The sequence below is a fragment of the Endocarpon pusillum genome (assembly GCF_000464535.1).
Source record: "Endocarpon pusillum Z07020 unplaced genomic scaffold scaffold300, whole genome shotgun sequence".
NCBI classification, from domain to species: Eukaryota; Fungi; Ascomycota; class Eurotiomycetes; order Verrucariales; family Verrucariaceae; genus Endocarpon; species Endocarpon pusillum.
The window spans coordinates 16,132-39,517 of NW_006916276.1; the positions used below are offsets into that span (position 1 = coordinate 16,132).

The window sequence follows — 23,386 nt, forward strand, 5'->3', positions numbered from 1 at the left end:
GAAGAATCATCAAATCATCCCGACTTCCACATACAAAGTTTCATAAAGCAATCCACACCTCCATACGAGTATCTCGTTGCCTCACTTCCGCCAACATGACAACCTACGCCGCCTACTACCTCCTCAGCCCAGCATCCCAGACCTACCACAGAAACCCAAGCACATCCAGCTCAACCTCAAGGTCGGCCTCCACAACCTCGACGACAGCACCCCAGCCAAGCCGCAGCTCCTCCATCTCCTCCATCACTCCTCTTGTCCAATCCATCCCAACAGAAAAACACCAGCATCACAGCTCCGACGCGTTAACTTCCAGATCAGGAAAATGGTACGACTTCCTCAAACCACTCGACTAAACCCAGCCAACGACGCAGATTTATGAGGAAATGATACGCATACGGCTGTTTCCAATGGTGAAGAAGGGAAATGGGAGGGCGATTTCGGGAGCCAGCGAGGTGCAGCAGGGAGAGGGAAGCTTCTGAGAAGGAGAGGTGATGAATGGCGATGTGGTGATGTTTAGAACGATGAAGGACATGTTCATCAGGTGGCCGGAAATGCTGATGCATGGGTTTGTGAATTTTCTTGTTATTTCCTGGGCACAATGATTCATCTGGCTTGAACGGGTTACTGTTTTCTTTCGCTTTTATGTTCTGGTGGATGTGGCGGCCATGGTGGAAGTTTACCCTCATCTTGCATATTTCAGATACCTAGGTTCGCATGATTATCTTGTCAAAGCTGTAGTTGACTAATAAACTTATAGTCTCCTCCAAAACAGTGGATCCGGCCCAGTAAAGCAGGAGTTGATCGTACGTTGTATCACTGTCGGGAGGATTAAGACTCTTGTTGAAGCAAACATAATGCTCCATTGATCTATCGGAGTCATACTATTGATTGAGTCTTTCAGTCAGCAACTGGCTACTAACTTTCCTCCGGATGGTTCCTGATGCTCTAGAATCCAACCCTCGCATTGTCGTCGTGCGTAGCTTCGCAACAGAGGCACAGATCGTAGTCCACCAAGCTGACCAAGTATCTTGTCAACGGCAGTGAATGCGAATCCATATGCATCGCCTCGCCCCAATAGGTCATATAAGGGTGGAGCGCATGGTATTGAATGTTTGCCGCTTCACACTACAACTCGTCTAAAAAGTCATTCTAAGCAGACTTTCCGTTTGTCAGGGCGTAGATTGGTCGATGATGGCATATAATGAGAAGAGGCATAATAGTACTTCGTGCCCAAGACGCCAGTGCATAAATATTGATGGGGAATATTGCAGGCAGGAGAACAAGCTCTACCAGCAACTAAGGGACCGCCTCCCAGGGAATCAGATCGAAAGTTGTGAAGAAGATCCGAGTAACAACACGAAACGCGGCTATACCACCAGTTGCCAACACAAAATGGTGTGCTCGTTGCATTGGTATGGCGTCGATTGGAGTTTTGGAGTTTTCAATATCTTCAAAGCCAAGAATGCCTCAGCGGTGGTTGAGAGGTCACCAAGAATCTCGAGGGCAAGACCCCAAGATCCGGCATCATTCTGCTGAGATAGCAGATAGTGACACAATGCCTCACATCAACATTGAAGTGGATGCCGATCGCCTGTCAAAGAAATATATATTCAGCAGTGATGGTGGCATTTGACTTGAGTTCGCCACACCAATGGCCATCTGATTGAACTGAGTCAATAGCCCTGTCTTCTGAGAGTATGAGTACTTTAGCAACCCTGTGCGTGAGTGATTCTTTAGCTCCATGGGTTTGAAGATTGAGTGTCTCTTGCAGTGTTTCTTGCGTAGTCGACGTCGTCGTAAAGATGTTCATGAGCAGAGTCTTATCCGCTCAGGCGCTGCGTACCGTTATGTATCTTTGTAGAGGTACTGCTCCTTCTATGAAGGTATGAAGTAGTCGACTATATCTAGCTGAAAAACAAGCAGTCCGGACCACCAAAGGAAGGGGCCATACTTTGGTCTACACACTGTCCTTGAAGGGTCGACGCTTCGGATCTTCATTGTGAATAGGTTAAGTTTTCAATCTTCCAGTTTTTTGGTGATATGACTGGTGCAAGTAAGCAATGATAGGATTGAAGGGTAAGTTCAAGGCCTTTCCCTGGTCAGACGAAAAGCAAGAATGTGTTGAACTGTTTGAGCGCCGTTTGACCATGCGTTTCATATACGTTTTGTTACAGATCTGATACGCGTTTCGCATGAGATCCGCATGTATTTTTGGTATCTGCGTTTCACGCTACGCAGCATCTGTACGTATAAATACGTGCTCTTCGCACTCATTTAGATAGAACAACTTGCTATTTCAACACTGATCCGTCGATTAGTCAGCACAGTTCATCATGTGGCCGATGATCGATCTATCCGGCCACGTCAGGCTTCTACTGTCAAATCAGTGGGAGTTTTACATTGATAACATGTGTGGGGGGGAGCGCTGTCTGTACTACTTCTATGATACTTAGTGCGGAGTTCTACGCCAGATGAGATCTGATCGACTCAATGCAGGGTATTCCATCGGTAAGAATCGGTGTACCAGTGTCACACCCACAAAATATGATTTGGAATATTAAATAGCTCCTAGCATTCTCGCACTACAAGAAAGCCAGATGTCGCATCTCTTGATGGAGTATTTGCATGCTGTTTTGGGCTGCTTCTCCATTGATCTTTGTACTCTTTCTCTGTTTCACCTTGTCATTATGTTCAGTATCTTCTCGGTCGTGTATGGTCTCTTGCTCCTTTGCCTACTCTTCACCTACTTCTTCCATAATTTATTTCTTGCGGGCAAGGTCCCCAAAAATCTTCCGTGGGTTGGTATCAAGAATCAGCCCCTTGGATGGCTTCGTGCTCTAGCATACACAATTCCCACACTACCCGAGGTCCTTCTCGATGTCCACAAACAGGTTGGTCAGCCTCATCTCTCTGCGGAGCCATACCCGTCGCTTCTTGTTGATGCTAATGTGGAATTTCCTGTTCAAGAGCCGTCCGTGCGTGGTGCCTACTGTCTCAGAGGGCCCAACCGTCGTACTACCTCGTAAAAACATAAGATGGGTTATCGATCAACCCTCTCGTGTATTGAGCTCTTCGGCTTTCCAGTGTGAGCGTCTGCAGCTTGACTACACACTCCCGTTCATGACCATCATATCACGGCCACTGTACCATCGGCTTCTGATCAAAATCCTTACTCTCAAGGGTGGCTCGGTGGTCGCTGAGATCTACGACGAGCTGCAACAGACATGCGACCACGAGCTGGGATTAGACACCGAGCAGTGGAAGTCAGTATGTGTGTATGATAGCATGCAGCACATAGTCCTTACGGCGTCCAATAGAATGATTATTGGTCCTCCATTGTGTAAGAATCGATCAATTTCTTCAGATATGGGGTTGTGCCATGAAACTCACCATCCACATAGGCCGAAACAAGAGATATCTTACTACTATATGTCGCTATGCTCAACTTATCTTCCCAATTGGAGTATTGGTGCGATCATTTCCATTATTTGTTCGACCTGTTGTTGGACGGGTCTTCGGGATACCAGCTCTCTATCTCTTCGCCCAATATAAAAGATATAACCTTCCTGTCATCAAGCAACACCTCGCCAATATTGACCATGCTGCCGTTGATGCAAACCATGAGTTCACACCTCTGAATACCTTCCTCACATGGTACATTGAAGAAGCTCGAAAGACTCCCCAGGCTAGAGAAATCACAAAACCGGAAACTATTTCTTCCATGCTCATGGCAGTCAACTCTGCCGCGGTCTTTAGCGGTACCATTATAGGCACATACATTTTGTTCAATATACTGGCATCTGATCCGGAACATGGAACCATTGAGAACCTTCGGAATGAGATTGAACGCGTCCTAGCAGATGCAAATGGAGAATGGAGTAAAGCTACATTGGCCAAAATGTATCGCCTTGACAGCGTGTTACGTGAGACACTTAGGTTCGACCCTCTTGATGCGCTGACCTTGCAACGGAAGGCCATGAAAGATGTCGTAACCGAGGACGGTCTGCTATTAGAACGGGGAACAAATGTTGCAATTTCTTCCTACACCATTCACAGGGATGAGGAGAACTATCCTAGCGCCGAAGTATTCGACCCTTTTCGTTTTTCAAGGGCCACCGATGAGCGATCCTCGAGGGATAGCTCTTCGTCCATCACTCCCTCGGAAACATATCTACCTTTTGGTCATGGACGACATGTGAGTTACCCATATCTATGTGATTGGAGTGCATTCAACATGGTAAAAATGGACGCTGACTAGATGACTACAGGCATGCCCTGGTCGCTGGTTTGCTCGCATGAAGCTCAAGCTACTCGTCGCTTATATATTCATGAACTATGACATCCAGCCAGTTGCCCCCAAACCCCGAGGCTTCTGGGCAGCGACGTTTTATCTGCCTCCGACGAAGGCCAGAATCATGGTCCGAAGAAGAGCCAAGAATGCATGATTTCCTTTCAAAACACAGCTACTTTCTTGTCATCGAATGAAACACTGATTGTATTGGTCCATGATATTGTGGCCTCACCAGGCAAGGTCTCATTATCCGACCTCTATCAGATTCGGTTGCTGAAACCTAAATTAGTTCTACATCTATGATCTATAAGTACATGATATATCCATGGAACCCCCAAGAAACACCGCCTATATTACATTACTTTTACTGAAAAATGATGCTTTTGCTTTTTCTTCGGTTCAAGGTCCACCGAAATTGCGCAACGATGACATCGCGCTGGAATCCCGGAATGACTTCCCAGTGCCTTCGCGGAACGTTGACACGCCACTGGAAGCGGGCAAGGTCGAGTTTTCGCTAAAATTGGCGGAATGGTGTGTGTGGACTCTGTGGCGGTAGCTCTTGCTTTGGTATTTACCAATCCAGAGCATCTGTTCGTGTTCTCGAAGATATCGCTCTGGAGAAAAGCTGTTGAGTACAAGGGATCGGGACAGCATCCCGAGAGCGCGGCGTTCTTCGGTTTTCTCGTACATCCTCTTCTGGATCTGCTGCACCTCTTCTTTGGTGGGATTCGGCGGCAACTTTGCATGATATCCCTCCTCGTCTCCGGCAAACTCGCTAAATTCGTCGAGCAAGGCGAGCATTCTGATTTGTCCTCTTGCAAGCGAGACGACGTCGTTGGGAGCGACCACCGAACCGTAGCGTTTGCCATTGGAAGGATTCTGGAAGACACGGAGTGAGGCGCCGACATCAGTACAAACAACCGGCGCTCCCGTAAGGGCGGCCTCTCCCAAAGCCAAGGGTAGACCCTCAGAAATTGACGAGTTCAAGAAAATCCACTTGAAATTAGAAATTAGCTTCAGATGTGACACACGAATGGTAGTGAAATACTTACGGTGTCTTCAAGGACTTTAGATGGGTTGCCCAAACCTCTAAGAGCGACATTATTCCCAAGTGATCTTGAAGCGACAAGCTCTTGACACTCGACAGAGTAACTCGCAGCCTTTTCCATATCTCCGTAAATTTCAAGTTGGTAGTCATTAAAACCCCATTGATTGACGATAATGTCGGCGGCTAAGATGGCGTTTTTGATGTCTTTGACATATCTGCTCACAATATTAGCTTGAGTCACTCAGAACATTTCAATGTGGCTGTCAGCGTTGGTAACAGGTGCACCTGCACTAGATATACATACCTAATATGAGATAGCATAGTCGCTGTGGGTTTGGTTGACTTGATCTTCTCGATAGGCTTAAACTTGTGCACGTCCGGGATTCCATTGACTACCGGGTCGATCCTTCGGGCGAAAGCTCGACGATGCTCCAGAGCACCTTGACCCGTCCCAATCTCTACTTCCCATCCAGGATTGAAGAAGTCGGCGCATGGGAGCACGGCATCTGCATGGCGTAGGACAACAACGGCTGCCATGCGTGAGAGAGAAATCAGCGCAGTGCGCACAAACGGAGAGTCAAAGGACATGGCCGAGGATAAGAACACGGTAACTTCTCTCCAGCTGATGCAGTGGTCCCATACGTGGAGGGAACAATTTCGCTTGAGTTTACACACAACACCGTAGGAGGCAGAGGTGAAGTGATGGGATGCCTGGAAAACATCCGGGATCTTTTCCGGAACTGGGATGGAAAAGACAAGTAAATCTAAATGAGGGAGCACTGAGTCAGTTCATGTAACACCTAAAGCCGATCATCAAAAGAGAAGGGTACTTACAGCGATGCCACATGTCCAGGGCATTATCAAGGTGCATCAGCGTCGGGCGTTCTGCTTCCAACCACTCTGACAAAGGCGTTGCATTCTCCACATCTTCACACAGCCAGAGTTGTCGCCATGCTTTCTTAACGATGTCGCTCATCCATACGGTACCCCAGTGCCGACCAGACTCGAAGTATGTATTCAAGTCCACTAGAGCCTTGGTAGCCTCTTCCACCTGCGCAGGGCCGATGTGAATCGCTCTCGAAGTTCTGACCAAGGAGGTAAGGATTGGAATGAAGTTTTGTATGATATCCTCTGTTAGCGTATCATAAGCTTTCCGTTGAACCGCCGAGTCGAGGCAGTCTTGAAAGATACCGTGCGTAGGCGTGAGAAAGTCCAGGCCCCATAAAGGCAACACCTTAAGCGAGTGCACGTTCTTCTCGATTTGAAACCTGGGTACACCGAAGTCATTCGCCGATTCAGCGATGACGTGCCACCTGACACTCTGAAGATTATTGACCATGTCTCGGCGGCAGGCAGAGACGCCTCCACTTTCGTTAGGCCAAGTCCCTGTATCCGAGGCGAGAACGTGGAGTTCAGTGTCGCTGTCAGTCAACTGGGTTGCCTGAGATCTTGTGTTGATCCTGGTGTCACCGCCCTGGCCAAAACTAGAGAGGTCACTAATCTTGAACGCAATGTTTGTCCACATACTGATCTCGGGTTCAAGATCGATTCTCGCCATGACGGTATCGGCTTGCGAGCTGAGATAATTCTCTGCGGTGGAGAGACGGCCCATGTCCCGTGCAATCCAGTACGGTTTCATGATAGGATCTGATCTCAATGCGATTTCGTCAAGCCATCTGGCAGTTACGGCGTCATATTCCTTGCCGGACTTCCAGGATTTCCAGAGATGAGTCCTTGCACGCGACGTTGATATTGGGTACCACCGGATATTGCGACGAAGCAAGCGCGAGATAAAGCTGGCGCTCACCGAGCCAAAGGAGGAGAGCGGGTTGTCGTTCAAGATGCTACAATTGGTCGGTTTCTTCAGAACATCAAACCAGTCATCTCGTATCATTGGCGGGGTATTGATCATTTCGCCGTTGAGTGTTGTTGAGATAGTAGGGTGGAACCTATGGTCATAGTCCCATGTGCTGTGGTAGATCAGTGAGCCTTGGACGAACGTAGCTTCCAAGACCTTGGGGTTGGGAACCCATTTATCCAACATCTCTGAATGATTTACAGGTGGCGCGCTCCATGACACTTTGATGCTGACATCCAGGAAGAAATACTCAGCTCGGAGAAGCTCGTCTTCGAACTTGGCATTTTTCCGGTATGAGAAGTTGAACTCAACGAGCTCATCCTTTTTGATGAAGGATCCGGACGTCATGTGGCCCGTTTTGTCAAACTGGACCATTTGGCCTTCGAGGTTCCCCTTGATGCAGTGACGTTGGAGTGCGAGCTTCGATCCTGAATTCTGCCCATCCTGAAAATTGGGGTTTTCGTATGTAAATACGTTGACAAGAGACCCGTTGACGGCATACTCCGACCTCCGGCAAAGAACTAGCTTGTCTGTATATGTATTGATGGCCATAATGCCCTTGAGGTCTTTGGGTTCTTGGTCGTGGTTGCCGGAATATTGACGGAGCTCAGATCGACCGTCGGACTGAGCTGTGAGGAAAGCTGTCGAGACACCGCTAAGGTTTTCGATGACAATCCTATCCTTCTTGATCACTGTCTTGGTCCCCTTCATGTCATTATAGAGCTTGGAGACCTTTTGACGACCGTGGAGCTATAAGCAGAACACATCAGTATTAATTCCGAGATCATATAGGTCATGAAAAACGACGGAGCTTACCAGGAAAATGGGAAGGATAGTTCCTTGCAGCATTTTACAGTACATCCAAAACCCGTCAAGGAAGAACGTCACAGGCCAGCGAATGATCCAAGGTTTTGTAGACATAACGTAATCCAACTCCCTCTGGAATTCTGGATCAGCGACGAGGCAGACAACCAAGAATTTAATGCAAATCCTCAGACCTTGGTAGATTCGATATAGTGGAAGCTTGAGGAACCCAAGGCGACTTCCATCCAAATCATCGATGCTGTGCTTCAAGGGAGACTCCAGGCATTTCTCGTGGCTCGGATAAGGAGAATATTGTTGAAAACCGTTAGTGTGCTCTGCCTCTAATGTCTCAGCAAAAGAATTGACAAGAGCTGTCAAAGAGGCACCAAGGTTGCAGCGAGCTACGTACTCGTCCACGTCTAGAGAATTGCCCCGGCAGAACCGTGCGTGAATCCAGCTTATTTGATCGTCAGAAACGGGAGGCGCATCTCCCAAACATCTTTTGAGGAGAAAGGCCCTGATAGTGCTCGGGAGGCTGTCCCAATCCTTGTCGCAGTCCAAGCCGAGAAGGAGATGCCGAAGCATTTCCTTGTCTCCATTTCTGATGATGCTTGCTCGCTCAACGGCGGCATTTTTGAGCTGACGCTTGCGGCCTTCAGGGATAGGGAGTCCGTCCTCGCTCTTGGGGGTTACGGCCAACAGTTCGGCGAACGTCGAATGTTCATGTGACAGCCCAAGTACAGATTCAGCAGTGGCATGTATAATAGCCTCTGCAATAACGTTGCAATTGCCGCGAATGTCCATTATCCATTCTTGTCCCACGAGGTCAAGGCCGATACAAACAAAGATGTGCAGCCGATTTCCTGTAGTCCGACTTATGGCTTCAATCATCTGATCTTGCTGATTGAGATGGCGCACAGATACGAGTTCAACCACAGTCTCACCCTTTCTCCAGTGTTCTGCAATCCGCCGTAGCATTTGTTTTCGCAACCGAAAGGCGTCTCGCACAAGCTTCGAGTGACGGGCGTCGCTTCGAGAAGTCAGAATATCCATTATTTCGACGCCAGGGTGGCTCGATGGATCGAGTTTGTAGCGAAACTCGTCGGGGAGAGCGCAGATAGAATCAAATGTTTCCGATAGAGCCGTCTGAGACAGTCGGGAATGGGGCCCGATGGCATCATGAAAATGGTGTTCTGGTGCTGGTATCAGGCTAGGCTCATCTTTAAATTTCGGCACCCCAACGTTAGAAGTCCATATCGAGAGAAGGGCGGCCGTCCAGGCTCCCACAGCCAGAGCAATCACGCTGCTGTACGGAAACCGCGGCAGGAGATGATGGAGAAGAAGACCAGTCGGCAAGCCAATGCACAGAGCTGCAATGAGATCTTTCAACGCGAGCGTTCCAGTGAAGATTCTGTTGAACTGGTACCAAAGGAGACCCGTGTAGGCGACAATATAGGCAAGGTACATCACCGTCGCGTCTTTAGAGTTGTCGAATGTCCACATGAGCGCTGCAGTCACAGACATGCCCCAGATGTGTACGAAGAAGAACTTTGTAAGAGATGTCCAGTAGAGCTTTCGTTTCGCTTCTGCATCTTTTATGGAAGCCTCGTGAAGGAATTTCATCGATCGTATGGGCTGAGGAATGGTCTTGTTCGCTAGTTGCCACAGAGGCTGAGAGACACTGTCGAGGACGACGGCACCTATAAGGTAGTAGGCCAAGCCAAAGCCCACTGCCATGCGATATGTCTTGTCGGTCGCAGCAGAAAGACCCACGATTGAGCCACCAGATAGCATTGCAACCCACTTGTCTAGGAGAGCAATAAGAAAATAGAAGACGCCACACCACACCTCGTCGCCAGCATGGCGCCAATGCACGAACGCATTGTGGAGCTTAACACCCTTCTGTATGTCCCGCAGAGTCTCGGTGGCGGCCTTGGTTGTGAGATTCCACGTTGAGCTATATGCGTAGGGCATCTGCGTTCTTGTGTACTTGCAGTACCAATCCAGCAGAAAGGTTGTGGAGGAATATCCCTCTGCCAGTCGCAAAATGAACTCATCGGTCGTCGGCTTGGTCCAGGGTCGGCGATTCCGTTCCTTGAAGACGGCGGCCAAGAGAGCTTTACGTGGGAGCTGCTTCTCTGTCACACCCTCTAGCAGAGCGGAACTCGCCTTACTCGATGCTCTTGTCTTGCTGTACCAGTCGACGATATCGTTGTCTGTGATACAAGGGACTTTGTGATACCACGTGCCCCATTGCGAGACGGCCTGTCGGGTTTCGAGTAGGAGCGAAATGAGGAGGGCTGTTATTACGAGGAGATATATTAGGGCATCGTGCCCAGGAACCCATAGCGTGATAATGGGCGAGATGAACAGAATCGGTATGCATCTCATAATGCCGATTCTTCCCTGGTAAAGTCGGTCACATGTTAGTAATCATGCTCTCATCCTGGGTCCGCAGAGGAGACAGTGGGGAGAATGCACTCACTGATTGAAACATGAAACCTGGAAATTGGTATATGGAGAGAGCCGCTAGCACCGTAAGATACATGGATAGAAGGAAGAAATAAAGGAAGAAAATAAGCCCAGCGTAGAGTCCCTTGACAAACCCGATAATTATTAAGGCCAGCAGACCACCCGCAAGGGTCAACGCGATGCCCCCAATTAACCGAGAAAGCACATACATGTTCATCGCAGAAAAGGCCATAGAGTGAAGGTAGTAGCTGCCTCCGGAGCCAATCCATGAGCCGATCGCGCCGCAGACAAGAAGAGATACCATAAGAGCAGTAGTGGCCATCGATTTCTCAAGCTGGGTCATATAGGCAGTGAGATAGAGACCACGTCCGATGGTCGTAAGCAAGAGGATATCAATAAGTGCGGGAACAGCAAAAATGCCAAGAAAAGTCGCCTGGTAGTAATTGGGTATTTGTGGTGGACCGTAATTCGGATCCAAGTCAATTTGTGTGGATGCATATGCCGTCGGAAGCTCGGTGAATCCATCCTCGGGCGGTGGTGGTTGGTGCACTTTATAGTAGGCAGTGTATTTGTTGGACAGAATCTGTCCCAAGCTATTAGGGGTCATGCCGAAGTACGACTCGCAGCGCGCGCCCAATGCGAACATTTCAGCGAAGCAGGCGGCTTGGTCTGATTGAGAGTTTGGGAGAGGATTGCGGTCCATAATCTCCAAATACACTTCTTCGAGGGCCAGTTTGCGGATCGAGCAGAACACCGACAGCGCAAAGAGGTCTGCGCTGGCGTCGATCCGCTTCTTCTGCAAGACGGTTTCGATGACGTGTGCGAGCTCCGCAAGAAGCTCAATTTGTCCACTCAAGAGGAGTCCCGGCATGCGAGCATTAACTTCAGTGAAGAGGGAGACGGCAGCCAAGGGATCAGGGTGCTGACAACCTCGTTCTTGATACCAAGCAAGGCGAGATTTGACCAGGTCATCCGCCGAAACCTCGCCACGTAGGTACGCAGTTGCGTTCAAGGCTCTGAGCTGGGCGAGTGACGGAACCTCCATAAGCTGGTACTTGCAACGAGATCGTACCTTTGCTGAGAGTATCAGGCATTCTTCGCAGTTCGAGCGGTCCAGGTGCTGCATGAACAAGATTGACTCTGTCGGAGTGAGCACCTCCAAGTCCTGCAGGAGCCGTGGAGGCAATTCCCAGGTCTCTGTCAAACTGCCAGTCTGCTTGGAAAGGGAAGTTTCAGCCATAAAGCATTGTGCTCGAGTACAATTCCTGCTGGACATGAAGGTGTGCAGGATTGTGCCCGGCAGGTCACGTGCCTTCCCCGAAATAAAGAGATCCGTGAAACCTGAGGCGGGATCGACGTCGTAAAGGCCCCAAAATTGAGCATCAGAGCCAGTACGGAACCCCGAGTCCAAGCCTATATACACCCTGAGGAGGCTGTGGTTATCATCATTATTAGCGCTCAGTGCGTAAAGCAACTCCCTAACAGCTTGGGACTCATGCACTGTCCTTTCCCAGGAACTGTGTGACTGGTTCAGGGCAGATAGTTGTTCGCCAATACGATGAAGCTCTTTCTGCTCAACAGGTTTCAACAGGTTGAGATCTCTAAGGCGGCGCTGTGTTTGAACCTGGTCCTCAAAATCCTCTGACGAACAATCAAGGCCGATCGGGAAGCACCCTAGTCCTGTGTAGTTATAGCCGCGTGGGGAGAACGAGAAAGGGTTGGCCTGCCCGGGATGGATTGGTAATGTCCAATCAAATCCATCGGTCATGGCAGTAGTGGGGCTTTCGACTCGCTCCTCATTACGGGGTGGGCCCAGGGACAGCTTGACTCTCAGATTGGGAATAAACGACTGTAAAGAATCGTATATCGCATGATCGCCGCAAGCTACCTGGCTGATCTGGTCCCAACAGTTAGTTGGTGCATAGTTCGGATTTCCAATTGAATGCCTCACCTCATCATTAGACCGCCACCGCTCATGTGCCTTCATAACCTCGTCTCTCTTCAACCACATCAGGGCTGCTGAGGGTTCTTCGGTCAAAGTCTTCGTTGCCGCAACCTCTGCGTCGGTCAACGCGGCCTTGGGCCCAATCCAGCTGATCGCGTTGTAAAACTTGCACCAAGTATAACTCCGTTGCACCACAGCAGGTGTCACCTCCACATTGTCGTCAATAGTCTCCCACATCATGATAACAGGATCCCTTTGTGACCGTGCCACCAGATTCCTCAAAGCGGGACGCATATCAGCCGACTGGAAGAAATTGCGTCTGTCTCCATCAGGGAGGATTGATCCATTGCGACAAACAATCCCCTTGATGAGTTCCATATTAGTGTCTCGATATTGGCTCTCGGCCTGGACGGCAGGCGAGGAGACCTCGAGATACACGTCGAGTCCGGAGCCATGCAAGAATTTGATGAGTTCGTTGAAGATGACTAGCTGCATATACGTTTGCCACTGCGCCAAAAGTACGCCGGTAAAGTGTGATTGTGTATCCTGTGAACGCTTGAAAGACGTGAGGAGAGTCTTGGTGATGATGTCTAAGGACCGAATCACGTCGGAACCATCAGAGCCACCATTGGATTGTAGGATCATCCCCACGTCCAGCCGGCCAAGTACGTGCGTGGACTTGCATTGAGATGACACAGCGTCCAGTACTCCGGCTTGCAGAGGATCCAGGACGACAATGTCCCACTGTGACAGGAGACGAGCCTGATCTAGGGTCGGTGTAATATTCAAACTCCCAAGGAACACGCCAAACGACTTAGGGTTTTTGGCGTCGACTCGCAGAGGGAAAAGTGGTTGTGTGCTGCTCTTAAGACCGTCGAGGTATCGTGTGACGGCGGTTGGCACCGCTGAGAGGTGACTTCTTTCCTGAACAAACAAATCCTAAGGTGAGCATGAGATCGTCAAGCAAGGGTAGAGAAAGACGTACACGCCAGTACTTTTGACCTTTCCTATATAACGCAATCAACCCAAACAACGACCCCAAGACGATAGTTCCCAGTATGACGACGACCAGTACCTTCTCTAGAAATTAGCTGGCATTCGAAGTGTCAGACAATGTATAAGTCATCAGACGCACCAACTGCCACCAGTTCCTTGTCATACTCTGCCATCCCACCGCCTCCAAGCCCAGATACTGTACCATATTGTCTTTAGGAAACGATGAGGAAAAGAAGCGAGTGGACGGAGGGTGGCTCCAGAAGCGAAATAGAAAGACGACAATGACATAGGAAAGGGATATAACGAATCCTATCGCTGTAAGGACTGGCCATGCAAAACAATTTGCATGGAAAGAATGCTACGGCAGCATCGCGACGGCCAGATATCTCAGATAGGAAGAAGGCGAAGCAGTCCACTTGATGACACAGCGTATACTTCCTCGGCGGGCCAAAGAACGATATGCCCGCACCATGAAGCCACCACTAGCGACCACTGAGCGATCCAGGCCCATTCGGATAGGGATTGTCTGGCGGATTGGCATTATATCGCCCAACCGAGTCTCTGAGACATTCTCAGCCGTAGCCATGTTTGGATATGCAGATTGGTGAGTCGCCACGAGTCATGAGCAGTGGAAAATACGTATATTGGTGGGGACGTGGATAGCAGGAACGTCTACGGAGGCGTGCATCAAAAGTTCTACGTAGTTGACCAGCGCCAAAATAGCGCTGGTCAACTACTTTTGACCCACGCCTCCATAAGAAGAATGAGCTTTGGTAGCGCGTGTCTCGCAGATCCTAAAGAGGACGAGAGTGAAAGTTAGCACGATGCAGCTCCTCACGCCGCCGAAGGGTCTCTGCCAACCTAATTCGGAACTTCATAGCTCATCGCTTGTTAAGGTTTTTACCATACGTTAGGGAGGTCGATGATTATGAACTGCTTGCCCCGCTAGCTAGTTAGCGCAAACTTCCCGGCCGCACCGAATATCACAAACCTTTGCATCGGTAGCACCAGGCAGCTACGTGTTCCTGTACACCCCCTTCTGCTCCCATCATGGTTAGACTGGTTAGTAAATAGGACTGACTGATTGATTGATTGAATGATTGGTAGATTTGTTCTATAACGCGTTCCGTAACTAGCCAGGTTAAGGGCTTGGCCAGGCCAGTAAGATCATACAGGTGCCTTAAGGCTAAAATGTGAGAAATAACGGTAAACACTCTGTACATGTTCACAATCCATATAACATCCTCTAAACAGAAAATACCACTGTGGGATTTTAGCGAAGAAAGCGTCATTACTACGTACAGAACCTAATCTCTTGACGCAGGCAGGTCGGCCAATCGGTTGTGCCGCCTCTATTTGCCTTTTCTGGTTTGCGTTTCGTGGATCCACCTGGATGGATCGGACTGTGTACACGTGGAGCTCGGAACTTCCCTGCAGGTGTTCGACTCTAGTAGTAGAGCCGCAGATGAAGCCGGCATGGGTAGTTGGACGGGACACGGTAGCGTCTGGTGGAAGCGACAGCTATCAATAGAAACAAAATTTCACGGATAGATACTATGGGGGAGGCATACTACGGTAAGTATTCGTAGCACGGCGCTAGAATTCGCCACTCCGAACGTTCCGGATACAGATAGCTCTGTCAATCATGTACGGTCATCCCTGTTATGTTGGGCAGTCAAACAATCAAACTAGTCCCAATGAGACTATTTCCGGGCACTCTATCCTCACCACGGTAAGGGCACTTACGTGACGTTGTAATTTTACATGGGGTTTCTAGCGCCGTGTTACGAATACCTATGCTTCCCCCAGTGGATGTAGATAAATGCGGCGAAGATGGCAGGCACCTCTATGGAGGCGAATGTGAGAATACAGCGAAGGTTACCGAAATTGGAAACGGTGAGGCAGCGAATAACACCAGTAAATATGTATTTTCCATCTTGTCCGAACGAAGCGACTTGCGTCCTACCGCTTGCCAGCCCCAACACTTCACAACCATGAAGGGCAACGATGCCATAATCTCCCAAATTCTACGAAGAAAGAGAAAACGGTTCTGGTACTTTTCACTCGCCATCGTTTTTCTCGTTATTCTTGCTGTCGTCCTTCCAGTAGCCTTCGTATTTTCGCGACGAAGACATCCCAAGGGTCTCAAATCCACCGTTCTGGTACCGTTGTATATCTACCCCATCCCTGGCGCCTGGGAGCCGCTGCATGAGGCGTAAGCTGCGATCCTTCTAGCAATGTAGGGTTTTCTTCGCGGCAGAAAGGCTGATAGATATAATTAGGATTATTGCTCGTCCAAACCTGAACTTCACCGTGATAATCAATCCGGACTCCGGGCCTGGGTCAACGCGATATCCCTCCAGCGAGTACACCTCTGAGGTCCAAAGGCTAAACGTGTATCCAAATGTGCGAATGATGGGGTATGTTCGCATTGGTTACGCCAAAAGAAATCTCACCGAAGTCCTCGAGGATATTTCTACATATTCTGGGTGGTCTGTGAACCCCAATGCGACTGATCAGGCGGTACATGGGATCTTCTTCGACGAGACCCCAAATGAATATACTTCAGAGGTCTCCGATTATCTCAAAAGCATTAACCAAGCAGCCAAAAACGCAGCTGGTTTGCTGCCGGCTCGAACCGTGAGAATATATCCATCATCCGGGCGGCTTTCGGGTTGCCAACGAAGCTAACTCCATTATGCAGATCATTCACAACCCAGGTTCGATACCTGACGCCCGCCTCACGGATGCTGACGTCGATATCACTGTCGTCTTCGAGGCATCCTATCAGGAGTATCAGGAGGATTCGTCATCCAAAGCCCTGCGAGCCCGGCTGGCATCGCTTCCAATTGATAGATCACGTGTCAGCTGTATCATGTTCTCCGTACGCACTGGCATGAGCCAAGGCGATCGGAGGAGTTTGGCGGATGAGTTAAGCCAACACGCAGAGTTTCTCTACCTCACAGATCTGAGCCAGAATTATTATGAGAGTTTTGGGCCGCATTGGCAGGATTTCATTGCTGCCATACCGACCTGACCTGTTGCAACCACTATGAACGGAGTGTACGATAGTAAAAGCCAAGTCATAGATTTGATTGAATTTCCCCATTTCATGCTCCGTGTCACAAGTAAAGACCAAAGTCTCTAATGGAAACCTCCGTAATTAATCGGTAAACAATTATGATAGTCGATAGTATTACATCTGTGACATGAGCTGCTGTCAGTGATGATCGGCGCAACCATTGAAGATCGTTTACCAATGATCAGAATCTAGAAAAGGCGGTAAACACCACGTCAAGTCCTGTGAAACCCTTAGAGGTTGATCAAGCGGGTTCCAGAAGCGGAAGTGAGTGAGACCGGTTCCTGCTAGTGGCTACTAGATAGTTAGCAACCGACTAGTGAATCCAAAAACCGGGATCGGTCCCGACACACATCATCATCACGTACTAGAGTACCAAGCAGAAGTAATAGCTTGGCGCTAGAAGAAACTAGTTTTCTTCACAGCGCCACGATCTCGAATCCACTTGAATCTAAGAGTCTTTTTCGTCCTTGGCCACATAAATCGCTCAGTCAACAACCGCTATCAGAAATTTAGCTTAGGCGATCATGAAAACAAATCGTGCAGGGTCAGGGATACTAGCGCCGAGCTATGACTACTTCTACCTGGTATCGTAGTAGTCCACATCCCTCATGCATATCATTCTCTTCGTACATACTACGTACATAGTAGTTCGTAATGACTTAATTGTCATCAAACCTGCAGTGTAGCATTTATAACACCCGCTTCAATTACTACCTGGTCTAAATCAGGCCAGTAGATATTCTCACGAATTCAAATTTTTGCTGTAGACTTGACAAAAGAACTTCAGCCTTAGAAAGGATAACAACAAATTTCTAAAATTTTGATGTTCTCCATGTCAAGCCTGCAATAGAGTTCTGACCGTCAATCGCGGGAAAGTCAGCCAATTCAGTGACACGGGAGATATGCTGATTCTGACACCATAACAAGGAGGTGTCAAGTAGTTAAAATGGAAGAAATGGTCTGATCTCTCTAAAAAAGCTGCGCAGGGCGCAGCTACTAGTAAAATACACATTGCTGTGTTGTACAGCGGAATTAGCTGCGAAATTGCAGTAGAGATTGACCTGTCAAAAGCAGGCGAACCGCAGGTGTTCGCGTAGAAGAACCAACCAATGAGCGCTCCTAAGTTCGACAGGAGGTAACCGCAGTAAATAAGACGACAAAACAATCACTAAGCCCTAGCCATGTTTCCCTTGGTAAGCCTAATACTCGATTCTCTTTGTGTGGTCAACAGAGGTGGCCTGTCTCTTGAAAGATTTACACATTTACACTACTCCTTGGTGATTCAATGTTACCGACAACAAGGTGGAGACGTATAATGGTTCAACGATCTCTACGCGTAACCCCTGCGTTTTGCCTGCTTTTGATTGGTCACTTTCTACTGCAATTTCGCAGCCAATCTTGCAGTACAGGGTCGTGCAGCAAAAGTCATCATTTTCGCTAAAATTAGAGCGCCACTAGCACACTAGATCTACGTAGTAAGCTTCCGCATGATGTATAAAATGTGCTGTAGGGGTAGAGCCTTAGGACTGCCGCTATAACCCTCTTTCTTCTTAGACCTTTAGAGCCTCTTTGGGCTATCTGATGTGCTTAGCGGTCCGCATTAGTTAAGCTTCAGCCATCTGCCCCTCTGATCACCCTTACGTCCCACTGACTACTAGCACTCTGCTAGGATTAGAAAGGTTAGCTTTTACTCTTTTCAGTTAGCGTATATTGAAGACTTTTGATGCACGGCTCCGTAAGACGTAGCAATTTGTACTTGTATCTGCACTCGCTGCGCCCCTTAATTTAGATTCTACAACTGGCGTTCTCCATTTTTCATTCCACGTAGCCACGTTGAACAACTAGTCCTTATAGTCGCTTTCAATGAATGTATAGAAAACATTATATAGTAATGAACACGTAAATATAATGAATGAAGCTAAAATTTGCTGTTAAAACAGAATTAAACATCGCTCTTAGGTAATTCAGCCCCAGATGCGATCCACCTGGGATGCTGTAAGAGGATCCTGGGGGCGTACCAAACAACTTGATGCCCGTGGTGGTCAAGGCAATGAGCGGAGAGAGACCTATCCTGAAAATCTACGGTACAGACTGGGAGACGAATGAGGGCACCGCCATTCGAGATTTCATTCATGTCAGCGACCTTGACCAGGGGCATATCGCTGCCTTAACAGACAATGAAATCGCATCTGCAAAGGTGGTTTCCATATTTTCAAACTCGGGACAGGATAGGGCCATTCAGTGAGAGAAGTAGTTGACATCATGAAAGCGGTGTCTGGTGAGTCGATCGACGACATGGAGATGTAACAATGTGCATGCCGAACCAATCAAAGCTATGTACGGAGTACCCTTTAGTTATTACTTTTCAAAATGTCCAAAACGAAAATTATTTGATGATTACTTTTTCTCTGTCTTTGCTCTTGTGAAGCAACTCTTTCCTCGGTGATCTGACCTACCCTACGGCTCGGACTTCCTAATCACATATGATATTGTTCGCGAACTTCCCCTGCCTGGCTTACAGCTGTCAGTTTACTAATATATCACGTGATGCATAAGCTTTGCTCTCCTGGCCAGTCGGTGACAATGCGGAGTTCTCCGCGAGGAACTTAATTAAGGTTTGTGCAGTATTGAAGGTGAATCTGGCACTTGATTCAGCGCAGCGTCACTTGATTTGATACGTTGGTTTCAGAGTCAGCAGAGTACGCAATGCGTGGCGAATATGTCGATGTTCTTTCTCTTCGGCCCTATGGCTTGCCGCAATGGTCACCAAGACGGATAATTTTTCGCCTCCACTGCTTCATACTAGTACGCATCAAATGTCCAAGATACGCTGACTAGGATCAAGCACAGCTAGCTATTCTTGTATCAGTGTCACTGTGGTCTCTACGGGCGACATCAGGGCTGCCAAAGAGGCTGAATGCCGAAAGCTTAGCTAGACTGGACTTGTGAGCTACCCCACACAGCCTGAAAGAAGGCACTATGAAAATCCAACATAGGGGTCACGGTTGGGTGGCATTCTGCGGGCCGCCCCTTACACTGCACGCCTTACGCCATATCAGAGCTCAGCTAGAGTATGCTAGTGGCGTCCTAATTTTAGCATATGTCAAAGTCTTTTGATGCACAGCTCCCTACTGGGAGTACTTTCTCAAGCCCCGTGATCATCTTTCATTTGTGAAGTTTCAGCAAACAGCTTAAGCAACAATACTTGGCCGCATATCTGACGAAAACTACAGCAACCAATCGCTATCTAGTCGGTCATCCTACTTTGCGGCCTTCGATTGTCACCTCCAAGGAAACAGGACGGAGGCGGTCAGCAGTTGTGTCACGTGACATTGTCCCGTTCACCTACTTCACCTGCGTCTTGTAGTCCTTCTGCTACTCACACCTACTCCTACTCGATCTCGACACATACAAGATGCCTCCGAAATCAACCGTTCTACTTCCGTTATACATCTATCCGCTCCCTGGAGCCTGGGAACCCCTCCATGACTCATAAGTTGCTCCCATTTCTTCCCCCTTCGAAATCTGGGGGGAAATGGTTTTATCGCTGACTAACCTTCAGCGTGTAGAATAACCGCCCATCCCAATCTCAACTTCATAATCATACTGAATCCACACAATGGTCCTGGGTCTTCCCCACTCCCGGACGAGGACTATGGTCGGGAAATCCGAAGGCTAACTGCTCGACCTAACGTGCGTACCGTTGGGTACGTTCGTATCAACTACTGCAAGAGGGACGTGACGACAGTTTACGAGGAGATCGTGAAGTACGCCGGGTGGTCAAACGATCACAGCACGACGGGTTGGGGGGTGCACGGAATCTTCTTCGATGAGACACCGAACCTGTATTCGGACAAGGCGGCCTCGTACTTGGAAATTGCTAGCCAGACTGTCAAAGCTACCCCGGGCATCTTGGGAGACAGGATGGTGAGCGACTACGCGTCGGGTCTTGTCCATCACGTAGCGCTGACGGACCCCACTCTTCTGCATAGGTCATCCACAACCCAGGAACGGTCCCTGACGCTAGGCTCGCCGAACCTGGTCCTGACGTGACAACGGTCTTGGAAGAACCATACAAGAAGTACCGATCTGCCGCGCTTCAAGAGCGACTGTCCACGCTACTGCCTTATGACCGACCAAGATGCAGCTACATGGTGCACTCAGTGCCGCGGGAAAAGGTGAAGGAATTGGTTTTCGAATTGCGATGTCGTGGAGAGTTCTTATTTGTTACCGACCAGCGCTGTCATTTCTACACTCGATTCGGGTCGAGCTGGAGCGATTTCATTGAGGCCATGGAGATAGAGTGCTGATGAATGCTGATGCTGGTGATGGACGGGAATTGTTTTTAGCCACTTGTGATATGGCGAATTGTTTGTGGCTACCAAGTATGTAGTAGTCGGTTAGCGAAAAATGTGTGTATTGAACACTCTGTACGTATGTAGTACTGCGTGATTAGTAGTATTTCATCTGAAGCCATATGAAGTCGGGTCCCAGCAACAACCATCCCTACCAGTATCAAGTACCTCCCTGAGTACCCCCCATGATTGCGCAAAACACCGCTCGTAGTTAGTTGATCGGCCGCTCCTACTCTGGGTTTCGGGATCTAGTCAGTACTCTCGTATTATGTACTACGTAGTAGTTAGACGTTGGGCATGTGTCCGGGGTCTGGGATGTTAGTTAGCGATTGCCAAGGGGGCCAGATGCCTCCGCGCCCACCTTTTAGAGCTGCTGCGAACCTGCACCTCTCTGTTCTTCATCGTCAATGTTAGTCTGTCCTGCACTGGAAATGCCGCGGATTCGACACCAACTCAAAGACATGTTGTTATGGCCGCAGTAGATGAGGATGCGCTGCTCTCCTGTCTCGGCTCTTGTCCATTTTTCCTGATGACTGCCAGGGGCCTCCGGCCCATACTGTCGTTAACTCCTCTTAGCTAATTTCCTTCCATTGGCAGTTCTGGGGTATGTTGTACTTGGACTAACCTCGTACAGTACTATACCAAAAGTATTGGGACACCCGCATTTTTACCCCATCAACATTTTCCACTCTTCCCATACAAATTACTACTGTACGCCCGGTATTTATTGAAATCCTATAAGAATCAATTAAATGGTGTGCCAAAATCTGCTCTTTCGAATAGTACTAATTTCCTAAATAGGCAGCTAGATATCAGAAGCGGGTATACCATCCTTTGGCCCTAATCACTGCATTTATACAGGTATCCATGCTCTTGATTAGGGCATCAATAGCTTCTTGCCTAATAGCGTCCCAACCCTCATGAATAGCGGTAAACAGACGTTGATAATCAGCCTCAGATTTACCCATTTGGATTAAGTCTAGGTAGTGATCGTTAATCCATTGCTTAAGTTGCGCCCAGAGGTGTTCAATTAGGTTCAGATCCAGACTATAAGGGGGCCAATCAAGCAGAGATATACCCTCCTCCTCAAACCAGGCCATAACCTTTTTTGCAGTATGAATTCGGGCGTTATCTTGCATGAAAATCCGGCCAGGTTCGTACGTTCGAGGGATTTGCTCACGGAGAATAGTGAGATATGAGTTGGCAGTATATCCTGACTTCTCTGAATCAGGATCACGTTCCAAAAGAACGATATCTAAACGCCTATTTCCATAAATAGCACCCTATATCATGACGCTAATATTCTTGCCTTTCTTAAATAGTTGAACTATATCCTTATCCCACTTTTGTTATAGCGTACAAAAGTTTCAAACTTGCCAGGCTCTAGAGCCTTTTTCAAGAGAACATTCATCACTGAATATTATTCTGTGCTAGTTATCTCACGTCTAATCTTTTCGTTCTAAACACTAAGCAAGGCGTTTAGCAACTACTTCAGAAGTCAGAAGAGGTCTTTTTTTAGCAAGCTAATTAGTAATACCCTCATCTTTGAGTATTTAGTAAAGGGTATTACGATAAACAGTCACCCCAGCTTCAAGTTGAAGAGCTGCATAAGTAATTCTCAGATTGGCTCGAATAATACGTAGAATGTTTCGTTTTTGAACGTGATTTAATGCAGGGGGTCTGCCAGAATGTGGCAAGCTTTTGCCTTCGTTACAGAGTGGATTTCGTACGAGGGTATTAAAAACAGTAGATCTAGTGCAATCTACTTTTTTGCTAATTTTCCTAATTAATAGGCCTACCTCATAGTAGGCTATAATTTGACCGCGCTAATATGGAGATAGCTCCTGGCCATAGCTCCTGTTAATTTCTAGAGGCGCCAAAGCCTTGCGTTGATTTATAGTGATTGATTAAAAAAGGCGATAAAAAACGTGTATAGAAAAAAAAGCGCGTTTTGTCCTAATACTTTTAGTGGGGTACTGCCCGTCCCAAAAGTGTTGCGAATCCTTAGCGCGACCCAAAAATTGCTGTGCTGGCGGGGCAAAAAAGCGGTCAAAAAAAGGAATCGCCAAATGCGTAGTAAATAGCTGTAGATTTTGCTTGTAAATGCTCATGAAGCTCGCTATTATCCCGATTCGGCCCTATATTGCTTTTTAAGCTTGGTATTACATTTCGCGATAAGTAATCTGCGTTTTTTAAAGGCAGCGGTAGAGAATATGGCCCTTCTGCTTGCTACTGACGTAGACCCTAAAGAAATAGCTGCTGCCTTTCGTTACTATGCCGCAACAGTGTATAGAATCAAGCAGAATGTCACTATATTCAGAGATCTATAGCCTGCACTTGTATCAGTTTAGGGTAGGCCTTAAAAAATCATTACAGAAGCGTTCGAAGGCCTTCTTGACTAGATACTTAATAATAGAGAGGAGTATAAGACTATATATCTTAATAAAATAATTTATTTTCTTAATAAAGAGTGTAATATTAATATATTAAAGTAGATAATTTCTTAAGTACTTTATACTAATAATATAATACAAA

At 48.0% G+C, this 23,386-nt stretch overlaps 4 protein-coding genes across 4 annotated transcripts; 3 read left to right on the forward strand and 1 right to left on the reverse strand.

Moving 5' to 3' along the window:
* Window positions 1-2,687: 2,687 nt before the first annotated feature.
* EPUS_07444 (uncharacterized protein) lies at window positions 2,688-4,445 on the forward strand (the record flags this gene model as incomplete). The annotated part of the gene is made up of 4 exons (XM_007804168.1): window positions 2,688-2,975; window positions 3,085-3,340; window positions 3,402-4,195; window positions 4,269-4,445. The coding sequence occupies 4 exons, from the start codon at window positions 2,688-2,690 to the stop codon at window positions 4,443-4,445; spliced, it is 1,515 nt and encodes a 504-aa protein (XP_007802359.1).
* Window positions 4,446-4,690: 245 nt separating this feature from the next.
* On the reverse strand, window positions 4,691-14,000 carry EPUS_07445 (uncharacterized protein; the record flags this gene model as incomplete). The annotated part of the gene is made up of 7 exons (XM_007804169.1): window positions 4,691-5,287; window positions 5,344-5,554; window positions 5,644-6,103; window positions 6,174-7,947; window positions 8,014-10,407; window positions 10,487-13,357; window positions 13,884-14,000. The coding sequence occupies 7 exons, from the start codon at window positions 13,998-14,000 to the stop codon at window positions 4,691-4,693; spliced, it is 8,424 nt and encodes a 2,807-aa protein (XP_007802360.1).
* Window positions 14,001-15,408: 1,408 nt separating this feature from the next.
* Window positions 15,409-16,451, forward strand: EPUS_07446 (uncharacterized protein; the record flags this gene model as incomplete). The annotated part of the gene is made up of 3 exons (XM_007804170.1): window positions 15,409-15,629; window positions 15,697-16,054; window positions 16,119-16,451. 3 exons carry the CDS (start codon window positions 15,409-15,411, stop codon window positions 16,449-16,451), a joined length of 912 nt encoding a protein of 303 aa, XP_007802361.1.
* Window positions 16,452-18,525: 2,074 nt separating this feature from the next.
* Window positions 18,526-20,806, forward strand: EPUS_07447 (uncharacterized protein; the record flags this gene model as incomplete). Its single annotated transcript, XM_007804171.1, has 3 exons — window positions 18,526-18,737; window positions 20,066-20,423; window positions 20,489-20,806. 3 exons carry the CDS (start codon window positions 18,526-18,528, stop codon window positions 20,804-20,806), a joined length of 888 nt encoding a protein of 295 aa, XP_007802362.1.
* Between the last annotated feature and the right edge of the window lie 2,580 nt (window positions 20,807-23,386).